Below are 22,239 nucleotides of genomic sequence, written 5' to 3'. Positions count from 1 at the left end.
CTCATCGTGCCTCACCACCCACGCCGCGCCGCCCTGTCATCTCTCCCTCCCGGCGCGCGCGTCCACATCACGCCCACAACGCGTGCCCAACCCCGCACCCCGCGCCGCCCCGTGATCCATCACTGTCACAGTCGGCGCACGTCAATACCACCACTACACATCCAGCTAAATATTTTGGAGCGGGCAAATTGTTTCCAGTTTAATAAGGAATAATATTTTTTTTGAAATGGCTAATTTTGCGAAACTAAATTAAATGTGGAAAATAACGTTTTCATTTATATAATTCTAACTTATCGAGAATGAAATATTAGTTTATATACGCGTAAAGTATAATCAATTTTACGTTCATGAAAAATTCTCACAATTGGTCTCCGACATACAATGGGCCATCTAAATATTTGGAGAGGGCGGATAAGGCGCGGCGGGGGGGGGGGGTCCAAACGCCTCCTCTTTGCCCCAATGGGGGGGGGGGGGGGGCGCCACTTACAAAGTGCATCGTTTTGATCGCTCGAAATCCGCCCGCTCTCCCAACAGAGGATCGTATTCCAGTTCAGCTAGGGCGACCACGGCTACGACAACACGGAGGCGGACATGTGGACCATCTTCCGCGCCTTCGGACCATGCTTCCGCGGGGGCTACGTGGCAGAGCCGTTCGACAGCGTGCACGTGTACGCGCTCATGTGCGACCTGCTCGGGGTGCAGCCGGAGCCGCACTACGGCTCCCTCGCCTTCACCCGGGACATGTGTGAGGGTCGCTGGCCCCCGAGATCCCTCCCTCGGTACCCCTAACGGCCGGGTTAACCTCATTACTCGCCCCCTCGCTGCTAGGCGAACCGCTGCTGGGTTCTTCACCCATGGGGTGAGAGCCGTCGCTCGAGGATTCCCCTCCCCCGCGGGTCCGCGTAGTAGGCATGGTTAATTACGTACGCGCACACCCACACACAGCTCTGCGCGGCACTCACTCAACCCTGACCACTCACGTTAGGATCGCGCACCTGTATTATACACGTCGTGAACGTGCGCGCACACACACATACAGCTCCACACGCGATACCCACTCTTGCGCCGCGCTCGCCGCTCACGTTATGATCGCGCACCTGGGGTACGCCGATTACGCACGCCGCGAGCTTACGCATACACAGTACCACACGCATTCACACTTATAACACGAGATCACACGAGGCCACGATCAGCTATTAATGATTTATTGTCTGCTACCTGGGACTGGTGTTAAATCAGTGAGTCGACGAGGCTGGCCTACGCTGATACCTCTATACCTATTCCCGATTTATCTGCTATGATTCTAATTCACCTTCTTACTCACTGTTAAGTGTCCACGGCGGTCCGCTGATCCTTGTGCTAACAGCGTACCTCGGTGCGTCGCACGGACGTCCGGGTCGCTGGCTGGAGCTGCGTCTGGTCGCCTGGCGCTGGAGTAAGAGAGCGATTTCCCCTTTGCGTTCCCCATTTATCCTCATTCCCGGACTCGGGCCCCTACCCCCTTCCCACGCACCGTGCGCCTTCGCTATGCTAATTAATCCTCTGTCCGTAAACTCCAAACAATGGCACGTGCCCCCCTCGCCCGGGCCAGGCGGTTCCGTGGTGCCTTTGTTCCGCTAATCAATGAGCGACCTGCACGGCGCAAATTCCAATCAATCCCTTTCTCACGCACCGTGTGCCGTCGCTATTATTGCAGTTCAGATGCGCTGCGTGTTTTCTAATGATGCTCCTCCATCACAATGCTTATTCCCTCTGCCTGCCCCGTCGATACTTGCGTGTGTGGGGGGAAATGCTCCTCAACCGCGGTGGCCGAATGCCCCACGCCGCGACCACACCATATTAAGGCCGGTCGCAGCGCCGCGGTGCCACGTAGCACGGGGGAGGTCATCCAATTCCCTGATCGCCGGAAACCGTGAGAGTTAATCCCGATAAGGGTTTCTCGGATAAAAACCGGTCGATCAGGTGACCTTCCCTTCCAGCTCTATGGGGGGGGGGGGGGGGGAAATGCGTGCGGGTGTGTTCATGTGAGGTGAGGTGAGGGGGACGCGGGGTCGGCTCCGTCGCTTGGTGGTGGCGAGGTCGTAGGTGGGGCGCCTGCTGAACGGCTTTGTGGCGGCGGCATGACACATGCACTCTACTGCTGCTACCACCAGCTTGCCGGATATTGATCTACTACCAGGTGGGGTTTCATTTTTTTTTATAGGTAGGGTCCACTGAGTCAGGATTCCATCCCGACACCGACGCCTGCTGTAGATTTGGAGTTTGCGTGTCTCTCGCTCTCTCCCCGTGGTCGCGTGGATGTTTCTCTCCGGGTCCTCCGGTTTTTCCCTTCACGTTTAGAATGAACTTCAAGCGTTTATAGAGCGATTGGCTGCTATCAATTGGCACGTGATGATGATGATAAGCCACTTCGTTGGAGTCATTTTCCCTCGACGAGAATAAGATAGGGTATGATGTGCGTTACATGTTGATATTATTATTCATGGAAATCAGACCAAAATCAACCGTATTACAACAAACATGAATCACGGTGAACACGCACACACATACATCAACATTATGGAAAATACATGTCCTATAACAAAAGTTTGGCTCGGATAAATTCATTTAAAAAAACATTCATAGTCAAAATTAAGTTACAGAAAAACCAGATTTATTGCTTCGGGGAGATTGGTGATGCACTAGTTTGTAAATGAATCTTATGGCGGGATCACGGGGTCCCGAATAAACGGAAGTCAAAATGGTAATTGATTAATTTATTTTTGGCAACTCCGTCTCACCGCGCACATAAACGCCGCGACCCACCAGAAATCAATCCTCTCGTTCTTCACCAAGCACCCGTCGTTGCTAAAATTGACGTAGTCATAAACACAACTTTTAAACTTTGATTAGCACATCGTGTAGAGCTCGTCGAGAGGATTAGATCGCCGTGTCGTTCGCCTTCAACAGACATAAAATGACGTCGCAACGCAGTTTATGCGAGAGCCGGGGGCTTATGGGACCCCGGGGTCCCGCCATAAGGTTCAAATAGAGAATGGATATGAATGCCACGTGACTCCAGGTCAAGTGGAGGGCAAAGTCCACTTGGGTAATAGTGACATGAGCAGGTGATTGGTGATTAATTAGAGTGCAGCAAATAAGAAAACCCGGGGTGATGTTTAATGCTGCAGAAATGGCGAAGCGTGGTTGGCATGGGGCCCTGGTGCAAGTGTAAGGGTCGTGTAGGGATACGTTGGGGTGATCACCTCGTGTTGACTTTCACAGGGAATAACGATTCTAAATGTGGAGGGAAAACCCTGAGGACCCGGAGAAAAATCAACGCGACAACGGGGAGAAATTGAACACGTAGGTTTCACGACTAATATTCACAAGAGGTTTTTTTTTGGTTAGATCGCGTAAATATATAAATGTTGTGTCGTTAAACCCACCACCACCCGACACAGTCAACTAGTAAGGGTTGTCATGTAAACAGAACATGCCAATACGCCTCTATATAAGGAACACGCTATGAGACGTTTGTTAAGTCAGGACTCATTACAAATATTAAGTTGTTTTGTTGCTCTGGATGCTCTCCGACAGAAATAACACTTCCCGGATCCTCCAATCGACTAATCTCTGGCTTGACAAAAGGATTAAATGCCCTGCTTGTAATGACCACGCTTTTATCCTCACTATAACTGTGGCAGCAGCTCATGCAACCCTCAAAAGAGCCACCACCACAATGTAAGTGTACGCTGCATATTTATATTGCAGTGCATGCAAGGATATACGGGCAGTGAAAGCCAAAATGTTTTGAGAATTAGTTACATTTTCACGTATCTAGTCGAACTATATTTTAATTGCTGAAATTTTTATAACCCATAATAAAGGTTTTTTTTGGGTTCGATAACGTAAATTACACTTGAGTGCGATGTTTCGCTGGCAATTACAACCAGTTTTATCATACGATTGTAAATGTTGTGGATTTACTCTCGAACACACTGGTGTGCTGAAGTAGTAACTAATTATTAGCACGTTTTATTTACGTGACAAACCTTATTCATTGGCTGTGTCGGGTGGTGGTGGGTTAACAACACATTTATATTTACGTGTGGAACATTAGGAATGGAGTAAAGGGAGTAAAGTGTGGTTTTGCTGGTGTGCACGTGTGTACACCAGCATGCGATAACTGACGACATGTGTGACACACGTGCTGTTGCATCTCCCAGGTAAATAACCCAAAGGCTTGGCTTTGAATTGTTAGTTTGTGATACATTCAATAGGAGGGGTTTTAGGGCGTCATCCACTGTAAAGGATGACGTACTGTAGTTAATACTTGTAATTCTCCAACCCTAATACTGTTAATTCTATAACCATGCCCCCAGAATATGACTACTTGCAATGCTATTGAGAATAGAACACATGTACAGTAGTAAGTTGTACAATGGTGACTAGTACAGTACGTATACTGTACGCATACAGTACAGATAATGGGTGTAAGATACCGATATAAGTGGATGGTATAGATGGACATACAGCTTAGGATTAAAGTAATATTCGAATAGTGAAGTGCAAAGGTTATTGTCAAAGACAAAGATGGTTTATCAGTAGTAGAATTGGGTTTAAGATAAACTGTTATTGATGAATCGGACTTGTACACCAGTCACGTGGTTAATGGCGACTCGGTTGAGGATTACTGTGTGTGACACCACGTGTTGTTCCATTTTACAGATCTCCCACAATAAATGTGTTTGCCGTCGATTTGGAGCACCTGCCCACGTCCTTCATTTCGTGTGTGAAACAAACGCGATCTCCGTAAAAAAAAAAAACTTTATTTTGGATAATTTTGGTCACGTGTTAAACTGTTCGTGATCCAGCCGGGTGGCTCGGCGGTAGAGCGTGTGGCTCACAATCGGAAGGTTCGGGTTCAAATCCTGGTTGTGGGGTTGACACGGCTCATCCTTTCTCCAGGGTCGATAAAACAAGAGAACATTTATGGGGACGTTAACAGTGCTCCTGTGAGATACACTTGACCTCATCATGGGAATCTTGAATTTCCACCACTGTCTTATCGCTCTAATGAGGAGATAAGCACCGCCTCAATGCTAAATTGAGTAGGACATTTTTATTTTTACTTTTGAAATGTCTTGGCCCCCATAGGAGCTGCCGTTTCCACTCGAGTTCCCAAAGTGGGTCTCCAATGCAATGTGGTGAATATTCGATGCTGCTGATAATGATGAAGATGATGATGCAAATTGTAACTGATTAATTTTACTAAAACTATACATGTTTATGTGTTCCTTCAGAGGCCGCTCAAGAACCTGATGGCACACGCATGACTCACACGTGTCGCGTGAAACAAATTCAATGACCTGCGCACGCATTAGGTGTTCAAAACCGTAGCCTCCTATTCGATACGTTAACATTCTCCCCTGGGTAGGCAGGTACCTGATTTTGTGGGCTCAAGTACACATTTACAGTCGGTCGTTAGTCTGTGGCAGCTTCTCTCCAGATTCTAGCTTCGAGCCGAATTGAACAAAGTGACCTTGGCGCAAAATGACCGCTCATTTTCCTACAATCGTCTCCAACTAATGAATTAGATCTAGGGTTAAGTCTTTGCTGGATCAAATGTTCAACATATCTTAATATTGATTCGACCCCCCCCTTTCCCCTGCATAAAATATCAGAACAATGTGCTAGTCAGTGAAGCTGGGCTGTTGGCAGTAATGAGTGGGATCTATTTTAATAGTGGATATGCACACGGCACTCTTTGTAAGCCCTCATCAATTCAACGTGAGTCATCCGCAGCGACCGAGTTTTGCAGTAAAACAAGCGCAGCTAGCGACGTTAGACAGTGAAGAAGCGTCTTGCCGGCCGCTTGAATCGCATCTCTTGAATGGCACACCTCTTCTGCGCAAACACTGCAGCTTAAATGGCTCACCGCGCTGCACAATAATTCTCTCTGCAACCACATTTTGTACGCAATTTAGTCAAGTGTACGTTGCTCCACGATGGGAATAAATACTGCGGAATGTCTTCAACGTTCGGCGAGACATTTGCATGCGCTTTGCTTTTTTGCACTTGATGTGAGAATAGTCAGGTCCAATTTATATTAGGTTCAAATAAGCATTTAGGTGGTGCTCATCTACAGTTCACAGCCCTGAGCCAGTGATGGAATATCCACATTCCTATTACCGGGATGAGTCGAGCCATAGAACAACCACTATTGACTTCCCCACAAAGTGGTCCTAATTTTACCGACCCACGAAAAGATGATGGAGTCGACTACCGGCCGGGATTTTCACTCACAACCTTCCAATTGCGAGTCACTCACTCTTCCACCGAGCCTCCTGATTGGCTCCAGTGAAAGAATGTGACGAGAAAAGCTGCAATCACAAGGCACCACTGCACAGCATCATGAATGCACAATACAACCAAATTACCCTTATGTTTTTTTACCATGTAAGGCCCACTGAGCGATATAGCAATTTTTCCACAATTGATAGCTAGTTCAATGTAGTGGCTTATGATGTGGATATTTATAACAGCCAAATATTGTAAACGCACGTTTCTATATGTGGAGGGAAAATCTGGAGGACCCGTAGAAAAATCCACGTGACCATGACAACATGCAAACTCCAAATATACAGGCGTCAGGGTCGTGATCGAATCCACGACTTCCTGCGTACCAGGTGAGATAGTTAACATCTCGCCACTGTGGCACCCACCAAGTGCTCCAGACCTCATCAGATCTAGCAAGCCAAGCAGAGTTGAGTCCGGTTCGAGCTTGGATGGGTGACTACCTTGCCTGACACGTGTTGTAGGCATGACGCTTCCAAGGCCCACGAGTTGCCAGCAGCAAGTGGCAGTACAGTTGTAGTGCTGATCTTTACGCAGACAACTTATTATTTTTCCGTCGTCACTTTATTTTACAAAACTCTTCACATTCCACAACCGAGACTTCGGCGCGTTGTCTGCTCGCTCGCCGCGCTCTGCTGGCCTCGCTCGCTCCATTCCCTCCCTCCCTCTCTCCGTCTCTCTCTCCCCGACTCTCCTCTCTGCTTCGCCTGTCTCGGCTTCGACTGTCTCACTACTCTCTCTCGGCTTCTCCGTCTCACTCCCACTGTCTCTCTCCCTCTCGTCTCCGTCTCACTCCGACTGTCTCTCTCCCTCTTGTCTCCATCTCACTCCGGCTGTCTCTCTCCCTCTCGTCTCTGTTTCACTACAGCTGTCACTCCCTCTCGGCCTCTCCGTCTCACTCCGACTGTCTCTCTCCCTCCATCGTGTATTCTCTGTTCCCGTTTCACTGCTAGCCTATCCTATCTCTCATCTCATCTTCTTCTCCTGCTCCACTGCTAACCTATTCCATTTATCATATCTTCTTCTTCTCCTGCTCCACTGCTAACCTATTCTCTCATATCTTCTTCTCCCCGTCTGTCTACGTCCAGCTCCCAGCACAACTCCCCGTCTCACTCTCACGCTCCTGTATTTATCCCCGTCCTCATTAATTACCAATTCATTAACCGGCGTTCCCACCGACGCCCCGTGCCCGCGGCCCCCTCCGCCACCTGCTCCCATCCCCAGACTTGCTGGTGCCACCTTGTCCCTGACAACAACAACCGGCCAATCACTGCCCTGCATCCCATAACCACCTAACGAGCCGTCTCTCTCTGGCCGTTATCCCCCCAGCAACACCTGCTTGCCCTGATGCGACCCCACTGTCCATAACCCACACGTGCTTCTAATTTCCCCTCTTGGCGCGCGTTAATCCACTACACAGATTTGGTCCACTCACTGGATCAAAGTCTGCTTGTGGATTGAAGCTGTGTGCGAGAGCTGTGCGTGGGGTTTCTAAGGTGACAGCCGTTTCCTGCTCATGTGCCAATTGCTCATTAATGTTGTTTGCCAAACTTCTCAACGCACCACCCGCCTGAAAATGAGTCCCAATTGTGTGTAATTAATATTGTAAACAATTAGCATTAATAACTATAATGGTATTACTTTGCCATAAAGTCTATTCCGATAAACAGTGCTACGGTTACAACGTCTCCGTTGCTCGTTATCTGCACTTCCTTGTCACAAAACGTCGACTTTCTTGATATAGAGCAGGGTACAGCATTGAGAGCAAGGTACAGCAAATTACACGGCGCTTGAAAGAAACACATTCAGTTGCGATTGCGCGGGTGTCTCAAAAGCCAAGAACGTTGGTCTGGCAACCGATAAGATCCTGGCAGCCACCAGATTAAACAGGTTCTCAGTGAGTTGACGAGCTCAATGGGAGCTCAGATTTAGTGAATTGAGCACAATGGGAGGTCAGGTGTAGTGAGTTGACAGTGCCAGCCCTGTCTCTAATGACTGCGTAAAATATAAAATTTTACTACGCTGGGGTTTGCAATTTGGCAAAATTCCAGCTCTGACATTAGAAATTAAAAATAATGTAACTTTCGTGTGATGAATGATCACAATTGCAGGATTAAAGGAGCCTGGCATATCATTTATGGGTCATTCCAGAAGGTTGCAAGATGTTACCGAACAACATTTTAATTGTTTGCGCCACGGTGCAATTATCTGAGTATTCTACAACGTAAAACAACGTGAAAAATATAGATATCGTTTGGAGGAAATGCAGTCCTGAAATGATAGGCGATCTATATAAATCATAATTGCGTCACGTAATCATGTATCAAACCAGCATCTGATCAGTCATTCAACAACAATGACAAACAACAACTTATATTTATAATGCGCCCATAATTTGACACACATTGACATCTATTAAAATACCTAAGAAATGCTTGTCAAATGTGATATATCTCATCATCTCAAATTCCAAAAATCCTGAAACATCTCCACTCAAAAGTAATGTACCACTTAAAGCTCAACAAAGCATTGCGATCTGCGCATCTACACTGTCGCCCAGCGTCACGAGGAAAGACTCCAGGGGTCGCCTGTTCTGCAACCGCGAGAAGTCCACGTGGGTTCTCCGACTTCTTCCAAGCTTCCAAGACGCCTGGCCAGTGTCGATGAGTGGAGCAAACACCCTCGTCACATCTGCGGATGAACTAAAACTAATCTATTTTAGTTTATTTTACCAGGTAAGGCCCCACTGAGCTAAATGTGTCTTTGCAGAAGCGACCCTGGCCACAAATGATAGCTTAACGAAGTGGCTTATCACGTGGAAATCTTTAGCGGACCTGGAGAAACATTCACACAATCAAGGGGAGAAAATTCATACTCCATACATACAGCAGGCGTCAGGGTCGAGGATTGAACCCACAACCTGCTTCATACCAGGCGAGGGAGTTAACATCTTGCCACCGTAGCGCCCAATGGCTAAGCATAGCTGGAGCCATTTTTACGTGTATCTGGTGTTAGGAGACGCTGCCACAGTGCTAACGCACTGATTGATTCGCTCTCCTGGCACGTCAGTTTAAAAGATGGGAAAATATCTGAAATCATCTGCCTCTCTCCACCCACAAGTGCAAACAGGAAGACCACAGTTAGTCGATTGGTGGGTCGAGTGCGGTGGTGGGGTAAAGTGTGGGTACCCCCCTCCCCACCTCTTCCAAGGTGTCTGGCCAGCATGGAAGAGGGGGCCATATCCCTCTGGAGCAGCTGTATAGCGGAGGCTTTCCTCCAACAGTGGTGTGAGCGAACAATTGCAGGGCTGCACCTTTTTCCTTAATCTGGGACAAAATCAAGTAGCGGGCATGTTGAAGTTAGCCAAAACAACTGAGACATTGTCAGCGTATCTCTTATCTATATTGGTGACACTTTGCACCTGCCATTAACCCTTAAATATCCATGGAAAGGGCAGTGGTGCGAAGACAAAAGAAACATTTACGCTCTCACTGTCCTCGGAAGAAGAACCTCCAAGCCTTTGTAGGACGATGCTGTCGCTGAGAGGAGAGCGTGGATCGGGGCGCTGGCTCCTGGCGCTCGCGCTCTGCGTTGCATGGTCGGGATCGAGCGCGCTGCCGGCGCACAGAGGGCAGCGGCAGAAGCTGCTGCTCGTCTCGTTCGACGGATTCCGCTGGGACTACGACACGGACGTGGACACCCCGAACCTGGACCACCTGCGCACCATCGGGGTCGCGGCGCGACACATGGTGCCGCCTTTCGTCACGATGACGTCTCCATCGCACTTCACCCTCGTCACTGGTAACCCTTCAGCACCTCTGAGTCGGATCCGTCGATGATTCATCTAGAGGCTCAATTAAAATTACGTACCTATTTTAAACAATCGTAATACCAACTGTTCGACATGCCCTCCAGGGGTTGCCCGTTCTGCAATCGCGAGCTGTCCATGTGAGTTCTCCGACCTCTTCCAATCTTCCAAGACGTTTGGCCACTGTTCAAATGTGGGTCAAATTCCCTCGTTACAGGTACGGATAAGCGTAGCTGAAGCCAAATGTTTTTAGCATAACTGATGGTCGGGGCGTGCTGCCACAATGTTCGCACGCTGGTCGATTCGAGCTCTCCTGGCACGTGAGTTCAAAATATTGGCACATTCCTCAAAGCCCCTGCATCTCTCCACCAGAAAAGTGCAAATATAGAGACCACAGTTGGTCGATTAGTTGGTCGAGTGAGGTGGGTTAAAGTGTGGGTACCACACCCCCCCCCCCCCCCATTTTTGACCAAGGCGTCTGGCCCTCGTGGATCATTACGATCCATGGGCAGATATCCCGTAGGTGTCCACTGCACATTTCGTCATTAGTTTCCACTTTCCTCTGTCTTGTGCCAATGTGCTGCTGCTGCTGCCTTCTGGTAGCTAATTTTTCGACCCAATCCCGGCTACTCGATTGAGGATGCGACGTCCGAGCCGATATCCCTCTTCTTCCTCCTCTTCTTCTGTGGTCGTCATGTGCATTGGATTACTTTCGGTTTTTTTTTCTCTCCACGGCGAAGTATCCAGCACCCTTTCGCCAAATAACCCCTCTGGAGCAGCTCTGTAGTGGAGGCCCTTCCACCAAAACAGCGGTGTGAGAGAGCAATTGCAGGGCTGCACCTTTTGTACCTTCAACGTGTGCCCATTGTGCTATAATATTAGATTACTGTTCATTGAGTTGGTCAAGAATCCATGGCTTTGTCAATATTTAAACAAAAACGCTTGGTTTTTATAAATTGTTATAAGCAATGAGCATTCGTGTATGTAAATGTTACATTTTGTAAAGTGCTCTATATGAACATTGATTGATTGGTCATGTAAGTGTTGTCGACCTTGTTTCGAGTTGTGTTTGTGTGTTTGTTTTTCGTATGCAATCTGCATTTCCCTCTTGACCCAGATCTCACCTTGAAAAGATATCATTTCAGTTTCAAATAGCTCTGTTTCTCTCTGTTTTCTCTCTCTCGATTTTAAATGAAAAGAAGTCGATCGATTTGCTGATTTTAAAATGGTAGTCGATCCAAGTGCGGCTTTTCTTCTTCCAAGGTTGGGCTGCGCATTGAGCAATTTCGCTCTCAGGAGCTTTCCCCGTGCACTGGTGTGAAATCGATGCAGCGGTGCGTGGTGAAAGTTTAAATAGGCTGCCAAAATATGTTATTATACATCCCTGAATATCCTCTAGATGAGAGCTTAATACAATTTAATGTATTTTACCAAAGTAAAAAAAAATGGCTTTGGTGGGCAGTGGTGGGGGGGGGGGCACGTAAGAACGGGTTTCCGATATCACTCGTTACTGATGTTAGCCGTGGCTGGTAATTACACTCAGGTCGCCAGGCTCGTAGCACGTGGTTCAAACCACTGTGCCGCCACGGTGGCGAGATGTTAACTACCTCGCCTGGTATGCAGGAAATCGTGGGTTCAATCCAGATCCAGACCCTGACTCCTGTATATTTGTAGTTTGCACGTTCTCCCCGTGGTCGTGTGGATTTTCCTCCGGGTCCTACGGTTTTTACCTCCACGTTTAGAAACATGCGTTTAGAGTATTTGGCTGCGATAAATTTCCACGTGATAAGCCACTTCGTTGAGCTATCATTTGTGGCTAGGGTCGCTTCTGAAAAGAGATATACAGCTCAGTGGGCCTTACCTGGTAAAATAAACTAAATCAATTATAGTGTCGCATAATTTAAAAATAATTGTGATATAGGGAGCCATATTGAAGAACGGTCAGTATTATACATATGCTTAACTTTGGCGTGACTCTTTTGTCTGTGTGCGCGGTGTGCGCAGGGAGGCACCCGGAGTCTCACGGCGTCATTCACAACATGCTGTTCGATCCAGAGACCGGAGAAAAACGCAACTTTAAGAAAACGCAACTGCGCTCCGAATGGTGGAACCAGACCCTCCCCATCTGGATCACGGCGCAAAACCAGGTCTCTTGGCCTTCACGCTCTCGAAAATCCGTAGTTCGGGCATGCTTCGCTTTGCCTTCTGTCAAAGCCGCCAAATCAACCTTTGGTCAGAGGGAGGTCGTACGTTCTCCTGTCCTGTCCTTCCTCGTCATAAACTTCTTTCCTCCAGCATGCGACCATGTACCTGTCCCCGTTCAAGTTCACTATGCTTCTCTTTACCCTTGCCTATGACTGGCTACCTCTTTCTGCATACTTCCTTTTTCTATACAGCATCTTGAGATGCGTTCACATTTATATGCTACGCAAATTGACTTGCGTTTAAAACCTTTCATCTGGATTTTCAAGGTTGGTTAAGTGACACCCATTTGCAGGCTTTTCAACTCTTGTGTATGGTTAACTCTTAAAACCACACAATGAAGATTGTGCCTAATCCTATTCATCAATTTTAAACTTTAAACACGCACCGGATTATAATATAGCTACAACCGCATTATCACAACAAAAACAACAACACTTCCCAAGATTTGTCATTAAAACTGCCTAATGAAAAAACAAACACATAACTGGCTGACCTTTTGGATGAATTATTCTTAGAGATGGCAGAGACATCGACTGACATGTACGGAGGTGTCTGAACAAAAGTTGACTTTAAAAGTTGAAATTAATAAGAGAAACATAGATACCAGGCTGCCGTTCCAATCAACTCCTCTTCTTTCGAGCAGTGCCATCTTGAACTATAAGATTGAAGAAGGCACTTTATGCCCTAGTGGTCTCAAACAAAGTTGATATGTGAAAGTTGACATCAACATATCTTTCCAACGCCGTTGCGTTTTCATATTTTTCCCCCATTATCAGGGCCTGAAGACCGGCTCGTTCCACTTCCCCGGCGGAGCTGCCACGTACTCCGGGCAGACTCCGTCCAAGGCCGTGGCGGAAGCGGACGATCATCCGAACAGCAACGTGACCGAGTGGCTCCTCAACATTGACATCGTCATGGACTGGTTCGTCAAGGACGGCCTCGACTTCGTGGGTCTGTACTACGGCGAGCCGGACTCCACGGGCCACAAGTATGGACCAGAGACGGAAGAGCGGCGGGCGATTGTGAAAAAGGTGGATGAGACCATCGGCTTCCTGGTGGAGGCCATCGAGAGGAGCGGCCTGAAGGACACCCTCAATGTCATCATCACCTCGGACCACGGCATGCTGACCACTCAGAAAGCTCCGGACATCGATGAAATTGTGCTGTCAAATTTCATTAACTTCACAAGGGACCTCAAGTTTGACCTGGTGGACTACGGACCGTCCGGCATGCTTCTGCCCAAGGAAGGGAAGGAGGTGGAAGTTTACCAGAACCTGAAGGGTGCCCACCCGCACCTGCACGTTTATAGGAAGGAAGAGTTCCCAGAGCGCTTTCACTACCGCAACCACGAGCGCATCCTGCCCATCTTGGTGTACGGAGACCCTGGCTACGTGGTCAATGGGGTTGAGTATTCACACCAAACTCGACATCTTACATGACCGTATTTGCATCACGATGAGCATTATTGTACAGCTCTGCCTGTACAGCCATTTGTCAGTCCATCGCTCGACGAGGCTCTCCCCACGCTGTTCAGGCTGTGGGTTTACTTATTATTCTTAAGCTTCACCACGCTGGTCAATGCGGATTGGTGTAGGCTGAGAGCATAGATATGAGAGCACAGAAGGACAGTAAAGCAGCGGATTATACTGCACTGCCCTCCACTCCACACCTACTTGTATAAGAGTCATTAAAATCAAACCCGTCTGAATGTTGATTTATCGGAGGAGTTAAAAGCGACTCATTGCACGATGTTGATCCGACCGGGTTGTTCGAAAGCCCCCTTTGTTCCCCCCCCCCCACCCCCCTGGACAGAGAATGATATTCCAGTTCAACAAGGGCGACCACGGCTACGACAACGAGGTGCCCGACATGTGGACCATCTTCCGCGCCTTTGGACCTCGCTTCCGTCGGGGCTACGTGGCGGAGCCGTTCGACAGCGTGCACGTGTACGCGCTCATGTGCGACCTGCTCGGGGTGCAGCCGGAGCCGCACAACGGCTCCCTCGACGTCACCCGGGACATGCTCGTCGACTCGCAGAGCACGACTCCTGCTGATGTTACTACTTGGGCTTCTGCTCCGGCTACTACGGCTACTACTACTACAAAGGCTACTACTACTACTATAAAGACTACTACTACAAAGGCTACTACTACAAAGGCTACTCCTACTACTACAAAGGCTACTACTACTACAAAGGCTTCGACTGCCAACTTGCCGGGTATTTGTCTCCCACCAAGTGGTGTGCCATGTAGCTCTCCAGGTCAGGTGGACGTCGAGGTCCACTTTGCGTGTGCTTGTTTGTTGTTTATTATGATTGCTGGCGACGCGAGCAGGTTGTGGATCTGAGTAGAATAAGAGAGCTGAAGGGGTTCCAAATGCGCCCGCAGCGGTGTCCATTTCTCCCTCCCTCGTTGTAGTCTGGTGCCCGGTGTAACAGGCCGTAGTATACCCACATGCCGTAGTATACCCGGGGTTAAAACGGCCTAGGCTAGATTATACCCGGGTATATTATGGCCTAGGCCAATTTATACTCTGGGGTATATTATGGCCTAGGCCAATTTATACTCGAGGGTATATTATGGCCTAGGCCAAATTATGCCCCTCTAGGCCAAATTATACCCCCATGATAGTAATAGTGTTGAGCGATATACACATGAATTACTTAATTTTTCCAACATTTTATTTAAAACTGTAAACACATAGACTTTGATTGCTTCAACCAGAGAAACTTTAATAATTACCCTAACCCTAAAAATGCTTCAATTGATCAAATTGAGATTCTTACTTCCATTTATACGCTTTTTAGATATCGATTGAAGTTCGTTGTCGGCTGTTCTCTGTATGGATAATTGCCTTTGAACTTTCACATGGGGCATATTCTGGCCTGGAGGGGTATGGTCTGGCCCAGTCTAGTTTAAACCCCCGGGTATTGTTTAGCCTAGGACACTTTATTCCCCCGGGTATACTCTGGCCAGGGCCAAACTATACCCGGGTTTAATCGGGGCAGGGGTTATTTTAGCCTGTTACACCGGAGCTCCATCCCGTGCAGTTGCACCTCGTGCACGCTCAGTCGCCATTGCACTGGGTTGTTGATGGGCTGTCGCCAGACCTGTTTCCCATTCGGAAGAGAACACCACGACAAGACGAGTAGCTTCCCCACGCATTTGTATTACATTGGTGCGGGGCAACCATTTTAAAAAAAATGCCTGACATGGGTGGGTTGGTGATTGAGCTCCATCTGACAAAGTCGCCGGTTACAACTCCTGTTAACACAGTGAAGAGGAGACTTGAGATGGTTAAGCAGGATCAAGGCAACCTCACACCGTACTTCCACTTATCAACTAAAACCAACCTCGAACCCTCCAATTCCTCTCCTTATATAGCCCGTATTCCCCCCTTTTTTCACACTCATTCCCTTCTCGGGGTTTCCCTACTCTGTTAATCCTTCTGGGGCCAATCCGATGGGAGTGTCCTCCACTCAATAATCGGATTGCGTGTCGTACACGGCAGTGCTCCCGCGACCCTTAACCCATGGTTGTGTGGTGTTTGTGTGTGAGGATGTCCCGAACATCCTCTACATCAGTACTAGGGTGAAGCGGTGGCATGGTGACGCGCGCGGACTTATCTGTGAGCCCAAGTGGTCTCAATTAAATTCCCTGCCAGGGCTAGGACCGGTGTTAACCGCTCCTGGGGCCACCAGTGCAGTGGACAGCCTGGTTAAGCGACCCTCACGATCAACGTGGTGTGGAGAGGCCTTCATCCAGCAGTAGATGACCAATGGGCCGCACATTTGTAAATGTACATGCCGGGCCCACCCGATGACATGTGCAACCTGTGTGCAGGGTAGCGTGGCGCACACACACACTCTTGATCGACGAAGAGTCCTAAAGTGTCCAGCGCCGGATGCTTAGTCAGCGAATGCTTTTACACGTGACTTTCCAGGCAGAGTACCAGATACACAAGAAAAAACAAGTAATTAAATGAATACATACGTAGTATGTCAATGGTATAGTGTGGGTGGACGTCAGCCAACGTAGCCACAGAGCCATTTGAAAGCCTCCTCCTCCAGTATGTGCAGGGCAGTACCCAGTACCGCAACCAGAGACAATGGTGCGCCATGGTATCACTACTCCCCGCATTCACACGGCAGGCTGTCACGTAAGTAGTACGATGTCCCATCGATGTTCGAAAGCGGGCACACACACACACACTCCCTGCCCTGGTCACACCGGAAGTGGTGCAACTGAACCCCACTGGCGCCTTGGGAAGTCGAAGCCAGGCATCTGGACGGATGGATCACTGATGAGGTCTACGCGTCTCCATTCCTCGCGCCAGGCAGTTGCGGGTATGTCATATGCTCGAGTCTTTGGGCGGTGGTAATGCCCACGCTGGGTGTCTGGACTTGAGACGCAGGGGCAGAGGCTTGAAGATAATTATCGACGTGAAGGGGCAACTCCGGTTGCCGCAGCTACCTCGTCCAGCATTTTGGCTACTGCAGCTTGGTGAGCACTGGGCAGAGTCACCACCACGAGTCCTATTAAGGCCCTGTTTGGTAAAACTTTGCTTAAACTCAACGTATAAAGCAATTAGGGCCATGCGGGAATGAACGAACGCAAAACCCCACGCCAACTCTCAACACAAAATAGCAACAAACGACCAAGAGTAAGCGGCAACCCTCTCGGCCGAGCCCACATTCCGGCACCTTCCATTACGTTACTACTCCAACTCGGCACTCAGGAGGCAGGCGGAGTCAATCGCGGCCGCTCCACGTTTTTGTTTCATGAATGACACCGTGTGAATATTCGTAAAATATGCAAAGTGCGCATTTGTGAAAATCCTTCAAATGTTTGTGATGTGTTTGAAGGGCTCAGCGAGTTTCCCTGACAACGTAGACACGTCTCAATACCGTTAGAGGAGTCTCGTAAATAATCAGCTCGTGTGTTGCTGTTGACAGATGACCTTGGATCCTCCAACCGTCTGACCCCTGGCTTGACAAAAGGATTCATCGGCCTGCTCGCAATCACCACGGTTCTGTTCTCGTCTTCACTGTGGCAGTAGCCTACGCCACCCAGAAAGCAACCACTGCAAAGTAAGTATAACCCTTGCAATTAGTGACCAATGTGTGCAAGGTTTACGGGGAGTGAAATTCTACATGTGTTTAGAATCAATTTCAAGTATTATATTTGTGAGTAGTTGGGATGTAGGTTTGGACGTGGTGGATTAAGAGGGCCCCAATGTGGTTTTTCTGCTCTGGGCCTCGAGCAACGTCTTGGTTGGCCCTGGAAAACCAAGGGTGTCAATCATATCCCTGCATCATCCTCCGCTTGATGGGAGGATGGCTCCTTCTCTGCTGCTGATATTATTGTCTGGAATAATCATTAAAGGCTTTGAACCTTCACTTGTTCAAGTACAGGCTCAAGGATTCCCGCATCTCTTCTGCAGATGGCTGACTGTCTCTATGTGTCTGTCATAATATCATCTCATTTCCCCTCCAGTCTGTAGCATTCCACTCATTCATTGCTCCAAAACAACGTCTTATTAACAACTCTTTAGATGCACGTGTCGCCCTATGTCTACAGCGTTTATGAGATACAATTGGTACTCAACGTAATTCCTGACTCCGAACCAGAGTCTGGAAGACAAAAAAAACAAAATGGGCCTCAATTTCCTGGTCCAGCGATCAAGAAGGCCTGAATGAAGAGATGACACAGTATAATGGCGATGACCCAGCAACTCCTGGTGTTTGTAGCCTCTATTGATCAGTCTGTGCCTGCATTAACAATGTGGTGGAGATATAATGATGAAGCGGACAGTGTAATGTGCAATAGGTTCATTACTAAAGTAATGTTTTTTTTACGTGTTTCTTTACAGGCCTCAACCCAAGCTCGTGATGGACGTACATGATACACAGATGTCGCGTGTATTTCTTGAAATTATTGAGCAGTAATTGCACAAATTTTAATTCACCTTCACGTAGGGAGGTAAATTGATTTTCGGAACTTAAGGACTGATGTACAGTCGGTCATTAATTTGTCGAAGCTTCGCTCCAGATCCTCGCTTCGAGCTGAATTTATCAAATGGACTCATTGAAGTTGAAATATAATTTTGCTTTAAAATCTTTAGATTTTCAGTTCAGAATGTTTTAATGAAATCCAGACTAAATATTTAATGCATCTTAATCTTAGTTTAACACATACCATTTCAAAACTGCTTATTATTTAAGTGCTGTTTTCTGGGTTTTGCTTCATGTTGAGAATTTCTCCTCTCAAGCTGTCGCCACACACTGCTGCGGGTAACTTTAGCAGTTTAAATTATGTTTTGTTTTCAACTTAAACGTTCAACACGCAAACCCACCCAGAAATCCGCGTTTGGAACGTTGCTGCATTGCAAGAGATAACTAACAGATGTTCGCAGTAATTTGTATTTAATAGTTAACGACCAACTCGCACATCATTTGGATGCGACCGTCTATCTGTCCCTCCAAGCCAGCCAGCAAAACGTTTAATCTTATATCGAGCCCTTTCTCTCCACCTTTCTTGTGCCTTCTCTGCAATGTATATCGTAATTTATCTCCATTTCTGACTTTGCCTTTGTTTATTTCTCTGTCTCCTCTTCTACCATCTCCCTCCCTCTGCATTTCTCTCCTCCCTACACTGTATCCTGCCCACTTCCCACCTATCCCTGTTTTTCGAACCCCTCGTCCTCACTTTCTTTGTTCCCACCTCTTCTTTGCCCGTCTCGTTCTGTCTTGCCTCTCCTTAATCCTCCCACCTACTGATTAGCGCTTTCCATCGCTCTCCTCTTTCCGTTTTTCTCTTTGCATTCTGCACTCTTCCTCTCCAATTCACGCCATTTCACTCTCTGCTGCCTCTCTCAGTTGCTCTCCGTTTCTTCCTCCCTCCCTCTCTCTGCCTTCCTCATTTCCCTCCACTCTCTGCTTTGTCACATTTGCACAGGAAGCCACTGGAGCTAGGCACTTTTAAATCTGGAATGAAAACTCATTTCTTTAAAACTGCTTTTTGTGGTTGGTTTGTTGTCCTTCCCGTACCTCCGATTAGCACGATTGGCTACGTACGGTGCGAAAGAAGTTCAACATACATGTGGGAATGGGGGGGGGGGCGTCAGAGTGCACAGATCCTATGCACGGCTGTGGAATGCGGGTGGCGTTATCACGCGCGGTGGCGTCATTATCACGCACTTGAGTGCTAGTCGGCCAGACAGACAGGAATACAGGCAGGAAGAAAGCCAGTCAATGTTTGTCTTCCAATATAGTTGCAAATGCGCATACCGCAATGTAAGTTTCTCGACTTGAAGCTTTCGTGACTGCAGTAATTCATACTTCTTGGGTCTTTCGGTAAAGTCACGTAGAAAAATTATTTAAAAAACCACGACGTTTCGATCGCAACACAAACATTCGTCTTCAGGTGAAAAAATACAGCAGGCAGACTGCTGTGTTGCGATCGAAACATCGTGATTTTTTTAAATTATTTTTCTATTGACGTGACTTTTCCGAAAGACCCAAATAGTACGTAAATTTCTCATCAAATTAACGACAAGTAAAATTGGCGCGGGTCATACCGTAACGATATGTATTGTCACTCTTTTTTTAAAGTTACATCTTTTTAATATGCATCTCAACACAAATCATTCAAATCTCGCTTTGCTGCAAAACATTATGATACTACCACGTTCATATGAATGTAATAACTGTACCCACCTAACAGGACTAGGGTACTGCATGATCCCTTGAATCTTTAACAAGGCAGTTGCACACTCAGCCCTGTTCTTTCGAGATTTATTCTTTTGCCATTTTACGCGCAAATAGAATCTCGTTTATGCAAACGGACGCGCTTTTGCATCATGGAATGGTGTTTTTTATGGTAAGGCGACGTTCGTACTCAGTCTGAATGTCTAAACCACGTTAGCAGACGTGGGGCAACGCTGTCCAACGGAGCAAGCTGCAGCAAGCACAAGACGCCACGGTCCAGCTTCATGATGCGATATCAAGATTAAATATAGCACAACGATCCTGTGTTGAAATACAGACAGACATCCATTTATTAAATCACCTCATAATACTTCTTTTGGCTTTTCACTTAATTGAGTTCACTTCCAGCTCTGATAATTACATACAACCCTCATGTGATGAAGATGACAATTTAATGGTTGTGTTGGAAAATTAAATGACCCTGCCACTTAATTCCCGAATAACTGGAAATTGAAATTCCTCCCCTTCATTTTTGTTCTCAAAAGAATGCAGCCATGCTTTGTATTTTTGTAATGTTTTAACCGATTCCCTATTCCTGTAACAAACGAAGCATGTAGCAGGATCTTAATTTGGGAGCTTTCGTGACTGCAGGAATTATTCTTTGGTTCTTTTCGGTTAAGTCACGTCTTCCTGTTTGTATCACAACCAAAGTAACCACGATTGTAAAGAATATCTGTACTTTTAAACATCTGCGCCGTCGCAGGACGCCCATGAAATTAAGAGCCCAACAGAGTATTGGTCCCTTCCGGCCGAAACAAAGGAAACATATCTCGATCCTTCCACATTATTGCAATGTTACCAAACAATATTGTATTGCTTTGTGCCAAGGTGCAACGAATAGAATATATATATCATAACACAACTTGACATAATGTAGATGTTTGAGGAAATGCACATCAAATGAAATGATAGTTGATCTATTTGAAAATGAAGGTGTCACAATCATGTCTATTACCAGCTCTGGAATTGGGTCATCTGATCCCGAGTCATCCTACAACGAAGTAAATGGTAATCGCACCCATTGACGACCGTCTCAGAGCGTAGAAACACAAGGAAGTAAAACGGATGGGAATGGGAGGGACTGAGCGAGAAATGAAGAGAAAATCCACGTGTGGCCCGGAAGCACGGTTTAAAAGTGGCAGTTTTGAGCAGAGACTTGAATGCCGAGACAGGGGAAAGGTGCCACCGCCAGGTGGCCCGGGTAAGGAAATTCCAGAGTGTGGGAGCGTAGTGACTGATAGGGCGGCCAACAATAGCCGAGCTGTGGCTCATGGGGCCAAGGAGCAGGCCCGAGGCCGTGGTGTGGAGAAAGTCGGTTGGGATGTAGGGGTGGAGAACTTTACAGATGTAGATGTTTAAAAAGCAGGGCATTTGCACTACAAGCAACCACCAAAAACAGTGATGATAATATATATGATAATTGGTTTTTTACCCTTTTATCGGGCAACAAAACTGACACCTTTTTTACAAGAAGTTATGTTTGCATTGCCCACAATACCTGCGGTCGGAATGCAATACAAAAACACAACTCTGATAATGTATGCACTGTCCTTGAAATTGATTGGTCCATGCCCGAGACAGCTTTTCTTAGAGCCTAGTCTCACATGGTGCTGGACCAGATGACGCCAAAAGGCGCACAACTCAAAGACAATGCACCATCAGAGTATGAGAGCTCGGGCTAAGCATTTACACCATTGGAACCTCCTTTGCCAGTAGGAAAATATGATAATTGTTTTTTTACCCTTTTATCTGGCAAGAAAACTGACACCTTTTTTACGAGGAGTCATGTTTGCATTGAGCACAAAACCTGTTATCAGAATGCAAACAAAAAACACAACTCTGATAATGTATGTACTGTCCTTGAAATTAATTGGTCCACACCCGAGACAGCTTTTCTTAGAGCCTAGTATCACATGGTGTTGGACCAGATGACGCCAAAAGGCGCACGAGCTTGCTCCACATATTGTATCGGTGGTCTGTCAGGTGTTGTCACGCCCGTGTACCAAACACTATTGGCATGGGCCCTCGTGCAAAACAGCAGCCAGGCTCATAGCATTCGGAGTTAGCTCGTTCACGTGCAGATTGGCCCACAGGCTGTACGAAGGCCTCCCATTGCCAT

The 22,239-nt window shown here is 47.3% G+C and overlaps 1 protein-coding gene and 1 pseudogene across 1 annotated transcript; both read left to right on the top strand.

The window, feature by feature from the left end:
• LOC144932345 (uncharacterized) overlaps positions 1 to 789 on the top strand; it is a 32,322-nt pseudogene extending 31,533 nt beyond the window's left edge.
• Positions 790 to 9,869: 9,080 nt separating this feature from the next.
• Positions 9,870 to 17,410, top strand: LOC144932344 (ectonucleotide pyrophosphatase/phosphodiesterase family member 7-like). The gene is made up of 5 exons (XM_078856285.1): positions 9,870 to 10,140; positions 12,152 to 12,294; positions 13,129 to 13,755; positions 14,165 to 14,570; positions 17,307 to 17,410. The coding sequence occupies exons 1-5, from the start codon at positions 9,870 to 9,872 to the stop codon at positions 17,408 to 17,410; spliced, it is 1,551 nt and encodes a 516-aa protein (XP_078712411.1).
• Positions 17,411 to 22,239: the final 4,829 nt, after the last annotated feature.

The sequence above is a fragment of the Lampetra fluviatilis genome, chromosome 5 (genome assembly GCF_964198595.1).
Source record: "Lampetra fluviatilis chromosome 5, kcLamFluv1.1, whole genome shotgun sequence".
NCBI classification, from domain to species: domain Eukaryota; kingdom Metazoa; phylum Chordata; class Hyperoartia; order Petromyzontiformes; family Petromyzontidae; genus Lampetra; species Lampetra fluviatilis.
The sequence above is the reverse complement of the archived record's forward strand: the minus strand, read 5'-3'. Positions and strand labels throughout refer to the sequence as shown.